The sequence below is a fragment of the Pleurodeles waltl genome, chromosome 4_1 (genome assembly GCF_031143425.1).
Source record: "Pleurodeles waltl isolate 20211129_DDA chromosome 4_1, aPleWal1.hap1.20221129, whole genome shotgun sequence".
Lineage (NCBI taxonomy): Eukaryota > Metazoa > Chordata > Amphibia > Caudata > Salamandridae > Pleurodeles > Pleurodeles waltl.
Genome location: NC_090442.1, coordinates 809,634,590 through 809,657,140, shown reverse-complemented (window position 1 = coordinate 809,657,140; position 22,551 = coordinate 809,634,590). Strand labels below are relative to the sequence as shown.

Genomic DNA, 22,551 nt, shown 5'->3' with positions numbered 1-22,551 from the left:
TGGATTTAGGCCTTTAGCTCAGCCGACCCCAGGGGGGAGCAGAAATGGCCTAAAATAAATTTGCCCCTCCAACCCTCCGGGGAGCGACCCTTGCCTACAGGGTCGCTCCCCCTGCGTGACATTGGCGCAAAAAAAAGATCCCCAGTGCCTAGTTGTTTCTGCCCCCCTTGGGGGCAGATTGACCTAAAATCGGCCGATTTGCCCCCAAGGGGGGCAGAAATGGTCTAAATACAATTGGCCCCCCAGGGGAGCGACCCTTGCCTAATGGGTTGCTCCCCATCTCTAAAAAAACAAACAAACAAAAAAAAAAACACCAAAAAATTGCCCCGGCGCCTAGAAGTTTCTGCCCCCCCGGGGGCAGATCGGCCTAATAGCAATAGGCTGATCTGCCCCAGGGGGGCAGAAATGGCTTAAATAAATTTGCCCTCCCCACCCCCCTGGGGAGCGAACCTTGCCTACGGGGTCGCTCCCCTTGCGTGACGTTGGCGCAAAAAAAAAGATCCCCGGTGCCTAGTGGTTTCGACCTAAAATCGGCCGATCTGCCCCCAAAGGGGGCAGAAATGGCCTAAATACAATTTGCCCCTCCAGGGGAGCGACCCTTGCCTAAGGGGACGCTCCCCATCTGTAAAACAACAAAAAACTCCCCGGTGCCTAGTGGTTTCTGCCCCCCTTGGGGGCAGATTGGCCTAATTAAAATAGGCTGATCTGCCCCCCAGGGAGGCAGAAATGGCCTAAATATAATTTGCCCCCTAGGGGAGTGACCCTTGCCTAAGGGGTCGCTCCCCACCTCAACAAAAAAAAAAATGATCCCTGGTGCCTAGAGGTTTCTGCCCCCGGGGGGGGGGGCAGAAAATGCCTTTAAAAAAAAATGCCCCCCCCTGGGAGCGACCCTTGCTCAAGGGGTCGCACCCCTTGCGTGAAATTCTCAAAAAAAAAAAAAAAACTCCCTGGTGTCTAGTGGTTTCTGTCCCCCTTGGGGGCAGATTGGCCTCATAAAAATAGGCCAATCTGGGCAGAAATGGCCTTAAAAAAATGCCCCCCCTGGGAGTGACCCTTACCCAAGGGGTCGTTCCCTCATGCCAATACCATTAAAAAAAAATCCCTGGTGTCTAGTGGGCGTTTTAGCAGCCGGATTGCTTGCAATCCGGCTGCTAAAACGGTAAGAGAGACTTCAAAGGGAAGGAAATAACTTTCCTTCCCTTTGAAGTCTCTCGGCCTCCTCCACGTGATCGGAAGAGAAATGCTTTTGCATTTCTCTTCCGATCACGCTGGAAGCTGAGCTTCCAGCGCGATGGGAGGAGGCGATTGCGAGCTGATGTCACAGGGGGGGTGGGCGGGGTCAGGGGTGGAAGGGGAAGGGCTTCCCCTTCCATCCTTGCCTTGGGCTCTGTGCCCAGGACGTAATGGTTACGTCCTGGGCACATGAGCACTGTGCCTCAGGACGTAACCATTACGTCCTGGGCACAGAAGGGGTTAACGGACACTATTGCCGCCAGTAAGGTTCACCGAAACGTACCGAGTTCGGTTCTCCACAAATTTCAAGAGGGGGAGGACCCAGATGCGTTCTTTACAAACTTTGAAAGGGTGGCTTCCTCCGCCCAATGGCCCGAAGAGCGATGGGGTCAGTATGTGGCCCCCTTATTAACGGGCATATTACAAACTGCATATCAGGCCGCCAATCCAGCTGGGACCACACCATACACCGAAATCAAGAAGAGTATCCTTGAACGTGTGGGACACAACACGGAGTACTACCGCCTACATTTCTGTAAGATAAAGTGGGCCCCTAGCGAAGACCCCAGGACATTCTATTATAGGGTAAAATACCTAGGCCTTAAATGGCTAGGCCCCATAGGAACGGATAGGGAAGACGTCATCAAAGCAATCCTTCTGGAACAGTATTTGGAATCCCTTCCCTCTCTCACACGTAGTTGGATCAGACAACACCCTAAAGTCGACACCGCCATGGCAATTGACCTGGCCTGCGCCTACCATCGATCGACTGAGTTAAAGAATGGACCCTCCAAAATGACAAATCCTTCTAATCGACCTCAAACAATAACTGCTCGACCCCCTTTTCGGAGGGTCATGGAAGACACCTTGTTTCCCAGAATAGGCGAAAAACCCCAATGCTACAGCTGTGGCGAATGGGGTCACATAGCACAGGCATGCCTTCGCAAAGAAGACAAGACAGAACCTATGGAGATCGGAATAACCTGGGGACGAGTCCTATGTACCGGGAAAGATAACCCTAGATATATGCAGGAGATAAGGGTCAACGGTAAATTCATTAAGGCCTTAGTAGACTCAGGATGTAGTCAGTCAGTCCTTAGAGCTGGTTTGGTTGAACTACCGGAACATTGGCCCCAACAATGGGTTTCCATATGCTGTATCCATGGAGACAAGAGGGAATACCCCCTGACCTCAGTTCTTCTCGAGTGGGAAGGGAAGCAGACCGAGGTCCCAATGGGGTTCATGGACCGCCTGGTCGAAGAGTGTATCTTAGGTACGGATTATATACATTTTCCCGAATTATTACAGAAAGTAAAAGTGGGATTCCAATTAGAGTCTTGGTGGGCAGAGGCTCCCTTTCAGGACATCCCGAAAGAGAGCGGACACCTCCGTTATAGACCTAGTAAACGGGAAAAGAGACATGAGAAACACCTATACTGGACCCAGGAGAAGGAAGAGGACTCAAAGAAAGTATTGAACACTACCCTGGCCCCCTTACCCTCCTTCCATAGCAGTCAACGGGAAGACCCATCCCTTCAGCATGCCTGGAAAGGAGCCAAGACGGAAATTACAGGCGATGTGGGTCCTTATTTCCTTATATGCAAAAACCTCCTATACCGAATCACCAAATATGACAATCATGAATAGAGACAATAAGTAGTACCAGAACCCTACCGAACACAGGTACTCTCCTTGCTCACAATCAACCCGGGGGGCATTACGGTAGAGAAAAGACCAAGGAATATTTGTTACGTCGGTTTTATTGGCAGGGGGTTTATGCCCATATCCAACTGTTTTGTACCCAATGTCCTAAATGCTAACTAGTAGGCCCCGGACCCCAGAGGAAAGTACCCTTACAACCTCTGCCTATAATAGATATCCTCTTCTCCAGAGTAGGAATGGACTTGATAGGCCCCCTCCTTCCGTCCACAAAAGGACATGCCTACATATACTAGTCCTTGTCGATTACGCCACCAGATACCCAGAAGCCATACCCCTTAGCAGTGTGCCCAGGCCATGATTGGCTTCTTTTCTAGAGTTGGATTTCCTAGTGAAATTCTAACTGATCAGGGTACTCCATTCATGTCAGCCGTAAATGACCCACATCTGTAAAACATTGGGGGTCAAACAACTGAAAACGTCGATATACCATCCACAAACCGACGGCCTCGTCGAAAGGTACAATCGTACTATAAAATAATTATTGAAAAAAACTGTATCGGAATCAGGACGAGACTGGGATAGGAAACTCCCACTAGTCCTCTATGCAATAAGGCCCCAGAACAAGCCTCCACAGAACATAGGCCCTCATTCGGACCTTGGCGGGCGGCGGAGGCCGCCCGCCAAAGTCCCGCCGTCAAAATACCGTACCGCGGTCGCAAGACCGCAGTGGGTATTTTGACTTTTCCCCTGGGCTGGCGGGCGGCCGCCGAAAGGCCGCCCGCCAGCCCAGGGGAAAACGACCTTCCCACCATGAAGCCGGCTCGTAATCGAGCCGGCGGAGTGGGAAGGTGCGACGGGTGCTACTGCACCCGTCGCGTATTTCACTGTCTGCTATGCAGACAGTGAAATACTAGCGGGCCCTCTTACGGGGGCCCCTGCAGTGCCCATGCCATTGGCATGGGCACTGCAGGGGCCCCCAGGGGCCCCGCGACACCCCCTACCGCCATCCTGTTCCTGGCGGGCGAACCGCCAGGAACAGGATGGCGGTAGGGGGTGTCAGAATCCCCCATGGCGGCGCAGCGAGCTGCGCCGCCATGGGGGATTCAAATGGGCAACGGAAAACCGGCGGGAGACCGCCGGTTTTCCATTTCTGACCGCGGCCAAAGCGCCGCGGTCAGAATGCCCAAGGGAGCACCGCCGGCCTGTCAGCGGTGCTCCCGCCCCCGTTGGCCCTGGCGGTGCAACACCGCCAGGGTCATAATGAGGGCCATAGTCCTTTTGAGTTGGTCTTCGGGCGACAGCCTCGTAGTTTATTAGATATGGCGGCCGAGACATGGGAAGAAGAAGAAGGGGAAAAACCCTTATTAGAGTACATCCAAGAACTCAAGTCCCAACTGCAGACGGTTTGGGAAGATGTTCACAAACACATGGAAAGGGTCCAGGGAAAACAGAAGAATTATTACGATCAGGGAACGAAAGCAAGGCAACTCTAACCCAATGATAAGGTCCTCATATTACGTCCAAGTTCCAATCACAAGTTATTAGCCAAATGGCAAGGCCCATATAAAGTTGTAAAGTCCGTCTCCCCTGTTACCTATCTTGTAGAAGTATCTCAAACTCCAAGAAGAGTACAGATTTATCATATCAACTTGCTAAAGAAATAGGAAGAACCCACTATTCCCTTACCCCCTGTCACGATGGGTTTTATGGTAACCCCCAATAAAGCCCTAGATATTGAGTTATGTCCTACTAACCCCGAGACGCCCTCGGAGCGTCCTCAGATCAACCCTAAAATAAACACGATCCAAAAAAGCCAGCTGAATTGCCTTCTGGCTCAGCACACCAGGTTCTTTACCAAAAACCCGGTAAGACAACATTAATACAACATCATATTAAAACCCCGGAGGGTCAAACCGTACGCCTCCGACCCTATTGTATCCCAGAGGCCTGAAAACATCTAATTGAGCAGGAAGTAAAAACCATACTACAAATGAAGGTTATAGAGCCATCCTTCAGCCCTTGGTGTTCACCGATCGTATTAGTCCCGAAACCGGACGGCTCGGTCCATTTCTGCATAGACTTTTGCAGACTAAATGCCATATCCCAATTTGATACATACCCCATCCCTCGACGATCTACTCGAAAAATTAGGTAACGCCCGATATATGTCAACCCTTGACCTAACCAAGGGATACTGGCAAATACCACTGGCACCAGCAGACCGAGAAAAGACTGCTTTCTCTACACCCTCAGGACTCTACCAGTTCACAGTGCTCCCGTTTGGCCTGCAAGGTGCTCCTGCTACCTTCCAGAGGTTGATGGACCACCTCTTGAGACCCCTCCAACATTGTGCTGCCACCTATTTAGATGATATTGTGGTCTTTAGCGAAAAATGGGAGGAACATCTCAGCCATCTATACTGCGTTTTCCGTGTCCTAAGTCCGGCGGGCCTTACTGCTAACCTGGCCAAGTGTCACTTAGCCAATGACCATATCGCATACCTTGGGTATTTTATAGGGAAGGGACAACTGCGACCTCAGAAAAATAAAGTGGAAGCCATCCAGCAGGTCCCAGTTCCAACAAGAAAAAAAGAACTCCGTTCCTTTTTAGGTTTAATAGGCTATTACCGATGGTTCATACCCAATTTTTCTACATTGCCAGCCCCCCTTACTGACCTTTTAGAGAAAAGCCAACCATCCCGACTATCAGCCTTGACTTCTGACCAACTATCCAGTTTCCACCATTTGAAATCCCGTCTCATGACTGAACCGGTCTTGAGATGTCCAGACTTTACTAAACCCTTTTACCTACAAACCGATGCTTCGGATGTAGGGTTAGGAGCGGTACTATCCCAAGCAGATGACAACGGACAAAACCACCCTAAAGTGTACATTAGTAGAAAGCTGCTATCCCGGGAACGACATTACCCAATAATCGAGAGGGAGTGTCTAGCCATTAAATGGGCCATTGAGAATCTACAGTACTACCTTCTGGGTCATCCCTTTATCCTGTATACCTACCATGCTCCTCTTACCTGGCTGGCCTCCCACAAGAACACAAACTCTCACATCCTACCGTGGTTTATGGAAATCCAACCCTTTTCATTTCAGGTTTGTCACATCCCAGGGAATGACCAACAGACTGCGAACTATCTTTCCCGGTATCCCTGGACCACGGAACTACATCAGTCCCGTTCTTGGGAAGGGAGATGTAGCCGGGTGTCAGAAATCTCGGCTACATACAACATGGATTCCGTGTCCGGCAAGTGCCCCGGGGGTCCCGTGAAAGAGGAAATCGCAGAAGCAGGAAACCCGGATATCCGGGTTTCCAAAACCATGAAATCCGAAGAAGGACAAGACACGCGGGTCGTGAACTCAGAGGAGGACGAGGAGGAAGAAGACGCCGGGACAGAGGAGGAGATCGCGAAAGGAGTAGACGCAGGAGAAAGAAATTCGGACATCGGGGAAGAAGAACCCCAGGACGAAGGACTCAGGAACTCTGGAGGAGACCCCACGGAGGGACAGGGAAGTCCCGAAAAGCAACAACTCCGCCACGTCCCTGGAGGGGCGTGGCTCCAGCAGGTACGGTCCTGCCTAAAACATAAAATAAGAGCTATAGTGGGAAGGGAGGAGGGTGGAGAGGGCGAGTAGAGGGAGGGAAGGGATATTTAGGTACCAAAGAGGTGACAGTACGGGCCCTATCACTAAACCCATCCTTTCTTTCTCTTTCTCGGGGTGGAATCGTACCCCAGACCACCACCACTCCCTCACACACACACACACACACACACACACTCTCTCTCTCTCTCTCTCTCTCTCTATCTATCTATCTATACCCCCTCTCAGCACTAAGATCATATAAACCCATCACCCAGGCATACACCTTACCTACCTTTTGTTCCTTTTCCAGTCAACCTGACGACACCATCTTCGGGGAGAAATAACATCTACCACCGGGAACCCTGGAAAAGAAGAAACAAAGAAAATCACCAAGACATAAAGATAAAAGACAGTGACTGTGACGAGGATACCTATATTCTAAAATAAAATCACTTATATAAAACACCCACCTGAGTGTCTCATTAATCCCTATCGCTATACCCACTGCCACAGTAGTCCTCAGAACTCTTGCCACTTTCCTCCCCAAAGTGGTGACCCTTTTCCATCTGGGTCAGAACATCACCCTGCACACCTTCTTTGTTCCACTGCATCCCTTTAAAGAAGAGGAGCGCCTCCACCGTCTGGACCCAAAAAGAGCATTGTTGTTCTACTTTGACCGCACAAAAGAGTTCTGGGTGGATGCCCAACTCTTTGTGGGTACGTTGGTGCTAAGAAGGGGTTGGCAGTTCAGAAACAAACCATTTTGTGCTGGGTTGTTCTCTGTATTAAAATCTGCTATGCATTGGCTAAGAAGAAGCCTCCTGAGGGCTTGAGAGCTCACTCTATGAGGGGGAAAGCTGCTGCCACAGCGTTAGCTCAAGGTGTGCCGGTCCTAGACATCTGCCAGGCGGCAATGTGGGCTTCCTTGCACACGTTTGCAAGGCACTACTGCCTTGATAGCCAGGTGAGGAGAGATGGGCATTTTGCTCGCTCGGTCCTACGGGACTTTCTTGTATAAAGTATATGTCCGCAGCCCACCGCCAGGAAGCTATTGCTTGGGTATCTATTTTAAGGTAAGGAATCTGCAGCTAGAAGCCTCTATCAGATGGACAAGTTACTTACCTTCGGTAACAGATTATCAGGTAGAGACTCTATCTAGCTGCAGATTCCTTACACCCACCCATGCCTTCCCGTTCTGCAGATATATCATGTATTTTCAGATTTTTACCCCTTTTCAGGTTATGTCATTTCGCACTGCCAAACAGAGAGAGTTAGTTCTTCCATGACTCTGTGCTTATGGCATGGGAAGTTGTGGGAAAGAACTGATGTACGCGTGCCAGGGTGGTGCCTATATAGAAGACCGTGACGTCACAGACGGCTCCAGCAACGATGACGACGCCATCTGACGGCACATGCAGGATACTGCTCAGCAGAAATAATTCCGGACTCAAAGCTGACGCCAGAGAATTCTAAGGTAAGGAATAAGGTAAGGAATCTGCAGCTAGATAGTCTCTAGCAGATAATTTGTTACCGAAGGTAAGTAACTTATCTGTTCCCACCGGAAATGACATGCATGGTTCCCATTTAGGCACCTCCTCCCATCGCGCGTGCTGACCTCAGTTCCCTTTTTTCGATGCTATCAGCCCAGATCTGGATCGAGCTCCTCTATCAGTTTTTTTACTAACTTCGACCCTTTCTTCAATGATTTGTGTGCCTTTTTTTCTTTTTTTTGAGATGTCCCTGAAAAAACCCACTGGGTTCAAACCTTGTGGCACCTGTCATCAACAAATGTCGGTGACAGACCCCCCACTTGGTATGTCTGTGCTGCCATGAGAGGGACCACAACTCTGCGCCATGTGCGGAGTACAAATCGATAAACCTAAGGCTAACCGCAAGAGAGTCATCAAGCTTTTGGCTGCTCATCGTATAACTCCGCGCTGCCCAATGTCCCATTTGCATGTGATTGGGACTCCAGGACTTCTTTTGATGAATCCCATGAGAAGAAGTCCAAGAAGTCGAAGCGATCTTCGACTTCTCAGTGTCACTCCCATTCTTCTGACGACGTGAGGGAACTACGCTGCAAATTCTGACCTCTCTTGCAGGTGGTCCCTGTGCCACGGGCGTCAGGAACTGGGTCTGCTCTGCTCTTCCCCAAATTTCTTGGAGCTGGAGTCATCCCCATCCAGCTCCGAGAGTTGTATTTGTCAATGACCCTCATTCCTCTGCTCAACAGGCACTAGCCACTGCACCCCACATGCAGAAGACCTCACCTGAAGGAAGACCTTTTGCCTACCTTGCCGCAAAGAGCTGGAACACCCTGCACCACAGGCAGTCACCATTGTTACCGCAATTCAGGAAGGATCTTAAAACCTGTCTCTTCAACTGAAGCACAGAGGACTAACCCCCTCAGCGCCTTGAGACCCTTATGGGTTGTGCTCTATAAATCCTGATTTGATTTGGTCTGCCAGTGGGTTCACCTTTGGTGCCATTCAATCCCTTAGGATCCTTTTGGATCTGGGTGGGCCCTGGCTGCGACTCCCCCACCTCCTGGAACTGTTCCAGTGGTGCCTTTTCGGGTGGCACCAACACAGATCAGTAGCATCAAACCAATTGTTATGGCCAAGAAACAACTTCATTAGGTTACGCCGCCAGAGCTACAGCTGTGACCATTGAAGTGGCTAGATTAAGTCCCAGTACTGGACATCTGTCAGGCGGCTATGTGGGCATTGCTGCACATATTTGCTAAACACTACTGTGTCATCAGTCAGGTCCGGCATTTTGCCCGTTCGATCCTCCAGGCCTTTTTAGTTTGAAGCAGTCTCAGACCCACCTCCAGGGAGTGATTGCTTTGGTATCTATTTCAAGGTAAGGGATCTGTGGCTAGAAGTCTCTAGTAGATGAACAAGTTAATTATTTTGGGTAATGCTTTATCTGGGAAAGATCTTATCTAGCCACAGATTCCTTACCAAGCCTCCCATCCACCTTGTTCTGCGAACTGTCTTTACACACATAGAAGTCCTTTTGGACCTCACAGGGACTCTAGTCATTCCACTTCAGCATGGCTCTTTGCTACTGGTGAGTAAAACATTGTCAAGAACTGACTTCAGCTTCCTGGGGTAGCACCTATATAGACATTGTGTACGTCACTTCTGGTGCGGACGATGACACGCAGAGCCGAACAACGCCACCTACAAGCATGAAAGGGTGATTGCTCAAAAATTTCCAGATCCATTCTGATGCCGGGGAATATTTTAAGGTAAGTAATCTGGGACTAGATAGTCTTTATCAGATAAAGCATTGCCGAAGGTATGTAACTTGATGGTTAATGCCAATACCTCCCACGTATGATGACTTTGTAAGTTGTTTGATAAGACAAAGTGTGCCTATATTTTCTTTAAGTATACATATCGGATTAGGTATCTCACCCAGATGATTATATAACCAATGGCAAAGACTCATTCAGAAATGGCTGGAATATGTTGAGCAAAGTTGAGGAAAATAAGTTGAGCAAATATTGACTCGGTCAAATGTGACCAAGCTGGTGATACTCTTTACAGGTACTTGAATAAATCATATGATGAACTATGTATCTCCTTGGAAGAGATTGAATAATGGCAAACCATGGCAACCCCACAACCTCTGCCCAGCTTCTTCTTCATAAGCAGAATATTATAGTTAACTGGAAAGAGATGAAGAAAGTCGGGTGTTAAAGTGTGATGAAATCATGTCTGAAATATGGATATTAGGTGGCAAAAATACTTAAGGATGAGATTATGGATCTCGGGCATTTTTGACAGCTGATATTGCTTTCAGGTGGGCACCCAGTGAGGCTTTACAGGTAGACAACAAGAGACTGGTTTATCTTTGGGAATGGAGGAGACTGCATCTGAAGAGCACTTGAGACTGCTTCTGGCAAAGGGGCAGGAAGATAGTAAGTTGAAAGAAATGTTGATTTCAGGGAGACAGACTACTGAAGCCTTGAATATGCGTAACCATTTCTACCTTAGTTTCTGATAGTCACAGAAGATTAGCCTGATTCATTATATTTGTAAGCCATTGGTCATGCTAACCAATTTTAATTGTACAGCATCCGCACTCTACACGTGACCTTTCTCACTATTGCTGTTCCCTCTTTGTTGGACCTACGATCTTGGACCTCTAAAGTCTATCTTTAACTCGTCTATTGGGTTCTAATTCATTTATATCCTACAAAATACATTCTCCATTATTTGCCCTTCTTCACTGGCTTCCATCAGACTGTCATGTCCCTTTCTGATTTCTCATTTCACATTTACTCAAACCTCTCCTTAGCAATATTCAATGGAACTTGTGTTCTACTGCCGGGCTTATTTCTCCTTGCCCTCTTTGTGCTTAGTCCAAATTTTTCTATTTCTTACTAGTAGTTCATAATCATTAAAACACTATTTTGCTTTATGTATGCTCATACGTTGTTCCACTTTTGCTTCTTTGGTCTGTTTGCTGCTTTGATGTTGATCCTATTTGCACACTTATATTTTTACCTTCTTCAGTGCTTTGGTGTAAGCGCTTTGTAAATCCAATGAAATGAAGAAACATTAATCAAATGTGACTTGAATTTGCAATGTTAGTAGGTAAACTGCTATGTTTTATTAAAATGATGATTCTCAACTACTCTCAAAATCGTTATATTTTCATATATGTGCATGTGTTTGATATTTACAGATTCTAATTAAATCCTTGGCTGTACTGCAAGAAATTCCAAGCAGCACCTGGCAAAGGAAACAGTCTGCATGTGTGGACAGTGTGCTGCACATGACTGCTTGCACAGTCTATTACATGGCACAGGTATGTTTGTGTTTTTAATGGAGGGGGACTAGCCTGTTGTTTCTTATACATATAAATATAGAGAAAGAAGAAAACTAGCATCAAATATCTAGTATTAACAGTGGAAGGGTTACACACATGTAAAACTTGCATTGATCAGGGTACCCTCTTCCTGGTTCCTTAGGGTTCTGTTGGACTGGCTTTCTCTTCAGGGTCACCCCCCACTCCTCTCAAATCCTTTGCCGCATCCTTCCAGTTTTGCTTAATTTGTTTTTGTTGGCTTTAGGACTGTGTGCACCTAACCACTGCAGACCAATGCTATATTTCTTGTGCACTCTCCCTTAAACATGATAAAATTGGCTTACACCTGATTGGCACAATTAATGTACTTGTAAGACCATCGTAAATTGGTACTACTTGTACCCAGGGCCCATAAGGTAAATGCTACTAGTGGGCCTGCAGCACTCAATGTTTCACCCACTCATTGCAGCCTGTGATACAGTTTTAAACTGCCATTTTGGCCTGACAAAATAAACCTTTTGCCAGGCCTAAACCTTCACTTTTAATACATCTGTTATCCCTAGGGTAGGCCCTAGACTGCCCAGAGGACAGGGTGCAGTGTATTTAAAAAGTAGGACATGTACTTTTATCTATTACATGTCCTAGTAGTGAAAAACTCCTAACTTTTGTTTTCATTACTGTAAGGCCTATGTCTAGGATAACATTGGGTTACCTTATTACATTTAATAAGTGCTAACTTTTGTTAGCACGTTTTGTCTCTCATAAATTGTAATTTCAATGGTAAAGTCAGATATTAAGTCACATTCCTGAAAATGCCACTTTTAGAAAGTTGGCATATTCTTGTACTAACCATTTGGTGCATGTAGCCTGTATCCTGGGATACATGACTAGGTGTAGTTGGCAGTTGGCCTTTGTGTATTCCAGACAGTATCATAAAGTGGGACTGGGTGCTGGCAGGACTGGTTATCCTGACCTGATGGGAAGGGCAAAGCTGCCACTTACCACAGTTGCACTTCAAGGGAACCGCCTCACCACACATACAAAGAACTTCACATTAGCCTTTTGTGACTCCAGAAATCCTGGGACCAGGGTGGGACAAAGGAAATTCCAGAACCAGATGTGCAGAGGAAGTCTAGAAATTTCTCTAACTTGGTACCAGACATAAATATTGGACCATCAGAGTAACTCTTCACATTGCTTCTGGACCTATGGAAGATTCAGGAGAAAGACCAATCTGCTGCCCAGCTGCCGAAAGGACTACCATGCTGCAAGAAGGACTTCCTGCTGCCTGAGGAAGGAAAACTGGACCTGTTCTTTGAACCCAGAACCACCAGAGTGACTCCAAGGGCTAGCTGACTGGCCTCCTGTTCTCAGTTACAGGGACATAAAAAGCTCCAGAGACCTATTCTGCATCTACCCAGCTGCCCAGACCCAACTAGACCTGCCTGCGCCCTGTTGCTGGCATCTGCTGGAGTGTCTCGATCCCCAAGAGGTGCCACCTCAGGTCCTAGACCCTTGCTGTCATCAGAGTGTACTCTTTCTGGCCCAAATGCGGGTTCACTAATAACTGATGCAGCATGATGCAGGACCTCTCATCACAAGACCTTGCGGCTCCTGATCAGCGGCCTCATCGGAACCGACAGTGCAACGCATCTTGACGCAGGACCTTGCATCGCAGCACCTCGCAGCTCCTGATCGGCGGTCTCATCAGAACCGATGCAGTGCAACGCAACTCAACCCAGCCTCACAGCTTCTGATAAGTAGTTCCAATGGAACTGATGCAACTCCATGCAGCAGGGCGCAGAACCTCGCATCTCAGTCTAAGTACAACCAGGTACATTGCTCAATGGGCCGAACTCAGCAAAAGTGGTCAGCTTGAACTTGTGACTTTGTCTTGGTGATCAGAACCTCAGTTGGTGCTATTTCCACCTAAGACTTCGAGATTTCATATCTCCAGTATTTACTGATTGGATTTTTGTCATTTTTATATCATTTCCTTTATTAAAATGTTCTCTATATTTCTAGATTGGTGTTGGGATTTTGCTTGTGTTATGTTTTTCATGTTACTGCTATGTGAGTGCTATATAAATATTTAACACATTGTCTCTATGTTAAGCCTGACTTATTTAGTGCAAAGCTGTCAGAGGGTTAAGTACATGTTAATTTAGTGACTTTTGGTGGTTTTCCCTGATGAGGATTGTAGTTGTTGTTTGAGAAGGGGCTCACCCCTCTCAACCAATAACCCAATTTCTCACAGGGTCCTTAAGCATTTTCTTTTTAAACAATCTGAGAAAATTGTAATATGTATGATTATACAATTATGTATAGACTGTGTTTTATAATTCTGTTGTAATTTTGAATGGTTTCTTTGATTTATACATCATAGGTTCTAAATGATTCTTTGTACATTTGCAACCAAAATTCTCCATGGCAAAACAAACTTTGTATTCAAGTAAATAAACATGTTTGTTCACTTGGAGTCCTCTCCTCAATGCATTTTATTAAGGGTAATTTTCTGCAGAGTTTACATTGATTGGTCAATTAGCTCCTTTAGAGTTAATATTCATAAAATATCACCCCTGATCGATTCTCTTGGGTGTCCCCTAATCCAGTTAAACAAAATTATTATAGAGCAAGCAAAGATCTTCTAAGTTGCCAAGCTACCATAATTTATTTTCTTTAAGTGCTTTATGGCTATTTGGGCCTCTGGAGGAAATACATGATTGCAGTACTAAGGTATTGAATATCCTATAGTCAGTGCCTGTGTACTGTACCTTAACAATTGATTTTATTGATCACCTAAATATAGTGGATGGGTAAACTGAACTCATTTTGTCTTCCTGGTGATGTGAATCTGCCTCTTATAGCTGACAGAGACTTCTAGCCTCAGACCTTATAATATTCCCCTGGCGCCTATCTGGAAATTTTTGAGCAGTCCCCAGGCTTGTTTATAGGTTGCATCATTCGGCTCTGTATGCCATTGTTGGCGTCATATGCACCAGAAGTCACGCATGCGGTGCCTATATAGGTGCCACTTCGGTGCTGCTTGACCTTAGTTCCTTCTTTTTTTAACTGGTTGTCGAATTCGACCATTGTATCTTTTTGCACTGTTTTTAGAGTATATGTTCCAAGAAACTGAATGGTTGCAAGAATTGTGGTGCCTGTCAAAAACAAATATCTGGGACAGACCCCCCCCCCCACACTTGATGCGTCTGCGGCTCCTGAAATAAAGCCACAATTCTATAGCCTGCACAGATTGCAGTACTATCAATCCGAAGGCCATCATAAGCAGCTATAAAGCACACCACAGGATTCTGCACCGCTCCAGCTCCCATTTGCAAGGGAAGTACTGGGACAGCTCTTGGAGTTGCTTGTGCTGGTCATCGTTGCAATTTCGGACTTCTCCAGGTAAGACCCACAAGAAGAGGTCAAAGAGCTCTTCGACATCTTTGCACTGATCCCATTCAATGGCCGAGGCACTGGAATTATGCCACTAGTCCCGGTCCTGCTCCCAGGTCATTCCTGTGGAGCTTGCCCCCACACTAGGACACTAGGTCCACTCCGTGTTTTCCTGAGATTCCCAGAGCTGGAGTGACCCCCACCTAACTTTGAGAGGCTCATATTTGGGTGGATAGACCTCTCTGGAGCTCCTTTGATCCCCATGGGTTTGGGAAAGTGTCCAACTGGGACTCTGCTGGCTGGTCTGCCCTCAGCACTGTCAGGATCTGTTGGTGGATCCAGATTGGCCTCAGCCAGCAATTTGTGACCTCCTCCAAGAATCATTCCTATGGCCCTATTCTTGGTGCTATCAATACCCATATGCAGTGCTGATCCCATTGTGATTCCTGAGGCCGATACCGAGCCAGCTCTTGTGTCACCAGATGCCAGCACTGACCAGGCACACATGCTAGATTTGGACATGGAGCCCTATGACCCTTAAGAGCCCTCCGAGAAACATGATTGGAGATTATCTGGATCCCTGTGGCTACTCTGACCCCCTAGGAGAGCCACTTTGTATGAAGATCTGGCTGACGTCAGTGGTCTGGACACCTCACCACACACAGTGGCTACGTAGGAAGGGACTTCCTTTGCAGTGGTGTTCCAGAGGGTGATTACATTCCTGGACCTTTAGCTGCCTTCATTTGAGATCAAGAGCAATGCCTTGCCGGAGGTGCTTCAGCCAGCGGTGTCCCCATCAGAACCCCTTACCCCCTTTTAGTGTAGTCCTCACTGATGTTCGGCTCAGGGCCTGGGCAAACGCTTGCAAATGCACTCCTGAGCACGGGACTATCTCCTCTTGTCATTGCCACTCACTCAGGGACTCCATTTTCCCATCCCTGAGAGCCTGCTGGTCCAGGCTTCAACCTCCATGATAAATCCTGGTGTATTCCCTACCACACAACTGGATAGGGAATCCAAGGGGCTGAATACCTTTGGAAAGTGGATTTTCTCTTTCACTAGACTGGAATTGTGGTCCGTGAACACTGCATGCTTATTGGGTTGTGATTCCATGTTGTATTGGCAAGTGCTGACTATGATCTCAGAGGAGGCCTGAACCATAATCCCCTAAGCTATTGCTGGTGGGAGAGATGCTGCAAAGTTCCCATTCAGATGAGGACTGGATACCAATGACTCACTGGGCAGAGCCATTGCTTCCATTGTGACACCTAAATGTCACGCCTGACTGAGGGCAACTGCCTTATCAAGGGATGACTATGCATCCCTTATTGACATTTCCTTCCGTGGGGCTTGCCTTTTTGTCAGCAAGGTGGATTCAGGGCTTGATTGTAGGAGGCTGGCCCTCTATGTAGTGTGCAAAGCTAAGCACACTGTGCAGGAGAGTCCAGGCAACCACACATTGGTTTACAGGGTTATAAAACTAGATCATCTAATGCTCTCATTTTTATGGTAGCTTGGTGAGCAGTTAGGCCAATCTTGGAGAAGTGCAAACCATTTGTTGTACTTGCAGCATCAATCTTGCAACTCACACACTCAAAGGAATAACTCGAGACCTATTTATAAAAATACTTCAGATTCATATATACATTTTAAGACCAAGATCATCAGGATTGGTTAAGTACTTTTCAAGATATGAATTTCTTAAGTTTAATAAAAATAGTCTTTTTGTGTTTCATTACGCACCATAGGAATTAATGGAGGATAACCCTTAAAAATACATATCAAATCACACAATAGGTTTACCAAGTTCTTCTTTTGCATATTGGTTGAAGTCGTTGGTGGGCACTGTGCCAGGTGGAGAAGATCAGGCCCATCTCTGGTTCCGGTGGGAGCAGCAGGAAAAGGTCTCTGGAACTGGTGCAGGGTCACTGCGGGGAAAAACACTGCTCAGGTAAGTTTAAAGGTGAATCCTAGGGGTCCCCTTGGAGTGTTGAGGTTGCAAGGAGTGAGGGACCCTTAGGGCACAGCTGGTTCTTCGGTGCAGGGCACAGGGCGGCTGGGTGCAGAGCAAATGGGTGAGCCACGAGCTGTGTGCAAGGATGCCCTCAGAAGTAGGAGATAGGTTGGTTCATGGGTTGTTTGCAGGACAACGGGGGCACCTTGGCTGTAGGTCCAGGTTGTTTCTGAAGTCCCTTGATGGAGGCTTTCTCCTGGTCCTTTTAAAGTCCTGGGCGGACTGTTCTTCTTGGTGTCTGAAGTTAGTGTCAAATACCCATGGTATTGGTACAGTTCAGTCCTTAGAGGGTGCAGTGTCACCAAACGTGGCACACTGACAGAGTTTGTCCTCACGGTTATCAGTGTGATGTTTGGTCCAGCTGCGGCATGCGGTTCCGAAGTTAGTGTTCTGTCAGTAAAGTGGACCTCACTGGCTTGATGGTTACTTGTAGATTTAAAGTGGTACATCCACTCAAGAGGAAGTTCTCTGGAAGTTTGTAAACCCCGGAGGTCCTCTGGGATTCTTTAGAGTGTTTTCAATTGTCCAGCAGCTCCTCATCAGCAAATGTTGAGTCCTGGGTGCAGCAGGCAGGTTTTGGTGCCTTTTCTTTGTTGCAGCAGATCTAAAGTTCTCGTGCCTTGGATCTTCTTGGTGCTGGTCTTTTCTGTCTATCTTATCTGATTTCTTGGTTTAGGGATGTTTAGGAAACTTTCCCTTGTTGCCATTACCCCCACACCTTTTGCCTGATATCTGATGTTAACTTGACTGGGTGTGTGCTGGGATCCTGATAACCAGGCCCGGCACCAGTGTTCTTCCCCTAAACTGTACCATTGTTTCCACAATTGGCACACCTCTGGCACACAGTTAAGTCCCTTGTAAAAGGCACCAGGGGTACCAAGGGTCCTGTGCCCAGGGAGGATCCCTAAGGGCTGCAGCATGTATAGTGCCACAGTAAGGGACCCATCACCAAACACCTAAACAATGCCATTGCAGGTTGTGTGTGTTGTTGGGGAGAAAAAGGGAAAGTCAACATGGCATCCCTCTCAGGGTGCAATGTCCCCAAACCACTGCCTGTGATGTAGGTAAGTCACCCCTCTAGCAGGCGTTACAGCAGGGTGCCCTGTACTGTGTCTTGAGTCCATTCTTAGACATTATAAGTACAATGTGGCCATATGAAGTACATGGGCTGGGAGTCTGGCATTACGAACTCCACAGCTCCATGATGGCTTCACGGAAGACTGTTAAGTTTGGAATCAAACTTCTCAGAACAATAAACCCACACTGATGCCAGTAATGGATTTATTGTAAAATGCCCCCAGAGGGCATCTTAGAGATGCCCCCTGTATTTTATTTTAACCAACACTTTAGTGTAAGACTGATCAGTCTGTGCCAGCCTGCACTCTAAAAGACGAGTTTCTGCCCCTATGGGGTGAGAGCCTTTGTGCTCTCTGGCGACAGGAACAAAGCCTGCTCTGGGCAGAGGTGCTTCACACCTCCTCCCTGCAGGAACTGTAACACTTGGGGGTGAGCCTCAAAGGCCCAGGCTAGTAGAGATGCCTGCCCCCCCCAGATGAAGCCCCACTTTTTGACAAGTCCGGAGTTAAAATTAGGTAAACAGGAAGGAGAGTCCACTCCAGCTAGGACCACCCCTAAGGTGTCAAGAGCTGAAGTGGCCTCCTCCCTGCAGAATCCTCCATCTTGATTTGGAGGACAGGGACCATTAGGGTTAGGAATGTGCCCCGCCTCCCCAAAGGGAGTGGGCACAGGAAGGGTGTAGCCACTCTCATGGACAGTAGCCCTTGGTTACTGCCCTCTGACCCCGGTAATGCCCCTAAATCTAGTATTTAGGGGCACCCCTGAACCTAGCTCACCAGATTCCTGGCAACCTCAAGACAAGAAGAAAGAAGAAGGACTCTGTAGGAAGTTGGCTCTGTATATACTATTTCAAAGTAAGAAATAGTGTGCACAGAGTCCAAGGGTTCCCCTTAGAGGTAAGATAGTGGCAAAAAGAGGTAATTCTGTTTTGTGGTAGTGTGGTCGAGCAGTAGGCTTATCAGAGGGTAGTGTTAAGCATTTGTTGTACACACACAGGAAATAAATGAGGAATACACACTCAAAGACTTAACTCCAGGCCAATAGGTTTTTATATAGAAAAATATATTTTCTTAGTTTATTTTCAGAACCACAGGTTCAAGATTTACAAGTAATACTTCAAATGAAAGGTATTTCACTCAGATATTCTAGGAACTTTGAATAATCACAATAGCATGTACAGTTTTGACAAAAATGGCAATAAACTATTTTAAAGGTGGACACTGCAAAAACCAACAGTTCCTGGGGGAGGTAATTAAATGTTAAGTTCACACGTAAGTAAAACACTTTCAGGGTTCAAAGTTGGGTTCAAGGTTGCCCACCATTGGGGGTTCAAGGCAACCCCAAAGTTACCACACCAGCAGCTCAGGGCCGGTCAGGTGCAGAGGTAAAAGAGGTGCCCAAAACACATAGGCTTCAATGGAAATAGGGGTGCCCCGGTTCCAGTCTGCCAGCAGGTAAGTACCCGTGTCCTCAGAGGGCAGACCAGGGGGGTTTTGTAGGGCACCGGGGGGGGACACAATCAGGCACAGAAAGTACACCCTCAGCGCCACAGGGGCAGCTGGGTGCAGAGTGCAAACAGGCGTCGGGTTTTGTGTAGAAAGCAATGGGGATACCCGGGGGTCTCTTCAATGAGGCAGGCAGGCACAGGGGGGGGCTCCTTGGGGTAGCCACCACCTGGGCTAGGCAGAGGGTCGCCTGGGGGTCGCTCCTGCACTGGAGTTCGGTTCCTTGAGGTCCTGGGGGCTGCGGGTGCAGTGTTGGTTCCAGGCGTCTGATCCCTTGTTACAGGCAGTTGCGGTCAGGGGGAGCCTCTGGATTTCCTCTGCAGGCGTCTCTGTGGGGGCTCGGGGTTCGTCTCTGGTTACTCACGGGCTCGCAGTCGCCAGGGAGTCCTCCCTGAGGTGTTTGTTGGCCGCAGGTCGAGCTGGCGGCGTCGGGTGCAGAGTGGAAAGTCTCACACTTCCGGCGGGAAATGTGGAGTCTTTAAAGTTGCTTCTTTGTTGCAGAAAGTTGCAGTTTGTTGAACAGGGCTGCTGTTCTCGGGAGCTTCTTGGTCCTTTGGATGCAGGGCAGTCCTTTGAGGCTTCAGAGGTCGCTGGTCCCTGTTGGATACGTTGCTGTTGCAGTTTTCGTCGAAGTAGGGAGACAGGCCAGTGGGGCTGGGGCCAAATCAGTTGTTGTTTCCGTCTTCACTGCAGGGCTTCAGGTCAGCAGTCCTTCTTCTTCTTTAGGTTGCAGGAATCCATCTTCCTCGGTTTCTTCGGGGCCCCTAAATACTGGATTTAGGGGTGTGTTTAGGTCTGGGAGGGCAGTAGCCAATGGCTACTGTCCTTGAGGGTGGCTACACCCTCTTTCTGCCTCCTCCCTGTGGGGAGGGGGGGCACATCCCTAATCCTATTGGGGGAATCCTCCATCCACAAGATGAAGGATTTCTAAAAGTAAGAGTCACCTCAGCTCAGGACACCCCTGACTGTGAGGTGACTCCTCCTTGTTTTTCTAATTATCTCCTCTGGCCTTGCCGCCAAAAGTGGGGACAGTGGCCGGAGGGGTGGGCATCTCCACTAGCTGGGATGCCCTGTGGCACTGTAACAAAGGGGGTGAGTCTTTGAGGCTCACTGCCAGGTGTTACAGTTCCTGCAGGGGAGGTGAGAAGCACCTCCACCCAGTACAGGCTTTGTTACTAGCCACATAGTGACAAAGGCACTCTCCCCATGTGGCCAGCAACATGTCTGGTGTGGGGCAGGCTGGCAAAACTAGTCAGCCCACACTGGAAGTCGGGTATGTTTTCAGGGGGCATCTCTAAGATGCCCTCTGGGGTGTATTTCACAATAAAATGTACACTGGCATCAGTGTGCATTTATTGTGCTGAGAAGTTTGATACCAAACTTCCCAGTTTTCAGTGTAGCCATTATGGTGCTGGGGAGTTCGTGTATGACAGATTCCCAGACCATATACTCTTATGGCTACCCTGCACTTACAATGTCTAAGGTTTTGCTTAGACACTGTAGGGGCATAGTGCTCATGCACTTATGCCCTCACCTATGGTATAGTGCACCCTGCCTTAGGGCTGTAAGGCCTGCTAGAGGGGTGACTTACCTATGCCAGAGGCAGTGTGGGGTTGGCATGGCACTCTGAGGGGAGTGCCATGTCGACTTAGTCATTTTCTCCCCACCAGCTGGCAAGACATTCTGCAGCCCTTAGAGACCTTCCCTGGAATCAGGGCCCTTGGTACCAGAGGTACCATTCACAAGGGACTTACCTGGATGCCAGGGTGTGCCAGTTGTGGAGACAAAGCTACAGGTTAGGGAAAGAACACTGGTGCTGGGGCCTGGTTAGCACACTTTCAAATCATAACTTGGCATCAGCAAATGCAAAAAGTCAGGGGGTAACCATGCCAAGGAGGCATTTCCTTACACACATTTTGTCTCAAGTGGATCTCAGGACTCCTGTAACCTTTCTGCAGATATCAAGTCTGCCCAGAGTTCACAAGAAGATCAGGAACGACCGGGCCCAAGTCATCTTAGTGCCTCTGGTTTGGGTAAGGAGAGTCTGGTATCCTGAGCGCCTGAGCATGAGCATCTGTCCTCCGATCAGGCTTCCCCATTGGGAGTATCTCTTATCACAGTAACAAGGCAGGGTCCTGCTCTCGAACTGGTTGAACACTCTTCATCTTCATGCATGAAAACTAAGTGGTGGCAGTTGAGGGTGTTTGATCTTCCTTCCGAAGTATGTGTCACCGTAGCAGCCAGGCATCCCTTCACAAAAACAACTTACACCTGCTTACAATTTACATCTGCTGATGGGAAAAAATTGTTGCTACCAATTTGTTGATGCTCTGTTCATGTTGGCTGTTGTGACCTGTTTACAGCACGTTTCCTCCTACACTTTTCATCAAGCCCCAATGGGATCTAAATTTAATTCTCACCTTACTCACCATTCAAGCTCAAGCACAGCTGCCCTCTGAGACTGCTTACCATCAAGACAGTTTTCCTTTTCGTTATATCATCTGCCAGAAGGGTTAGCGAATTGCAGATACTTTCTGTTCACCTCCCATCCACATCCTTTTCCCCGGCTAAGCTGATCCTTAAGATCTGTGCGTCCTTCTTGCCATAGGTGGTCACAACTTTTCAGAACATCACACAAGCAACTTTTTTTTGCCCTATCTTATCCTACCAAAGAAGAGGAGAGACTTGACTGCATGGATCCAGTCAATCATAGAAAAGAATTCCGGGTGGTCATTTAACTCTTGGTTTGATTTGTCAGTGCAAAGAAAAGCAGTCCACAAGAGAAGCATCTCCAGATGGATTGTCCTCATTTAACAAATCTGCTATGCAGTGGCTCAGAAACAACCCCCTAGGCTTTTTTTTGTTTAAAGATCTGCAGATCCACCTCCTGGGATAGATTGCTTTGTCTATTCTAAGGTAACGAATATCAGCTGTATCAGATGAACAAATTACTTACCTTTGGTAGTGCCTTGTCTGGTAAAGTCTAACTGCAGAGTTCTTACTGAGACTCCCTTACTCCCCATTCTGCAAACTGTATTTCTCACATCAAAGAGATCCTTCAGCAACTCACCTTGGCACACTGGTTATTCCACTTCAGTGTAGCTCTGTGCTTCAGGTGCGGGAAAACAGTCATGAACTGAGGTCTGGGCACCAAGGTGGTGCCTATATATTCACCGCATGTGTCACTTTTGGCACAGATGATGCCACATGTAGCCAAATGATACGACCTACTGGCACG

At 47.8% G+C, this 22,551-nt stretch overlaps 1 protein-coding gene across 1 annotated transcript in view; it reads left to right on the top strand.

Moving 5' to 3' along the window:
• CFAP54 (cilia and flagella associated protein 54) overlaps nucleotides 1-22,551 on the top strand; it is a 1,075,777-nt gene that overhangs the window by 487,471 nt on the left and 565,755 nt on the right. Inside the window, exon 27 of the mRNA XM_069229529.1 lies at nucleotides 11,196-11,318. Coding sequence (XP_069085630.1) covers nucleotides 11,196-11,318 — 123 coding nt within the window. The remainder of the gene's footprint in view (nucleotides 1-11,195; nucleotides 11,319-22,551) is intronic.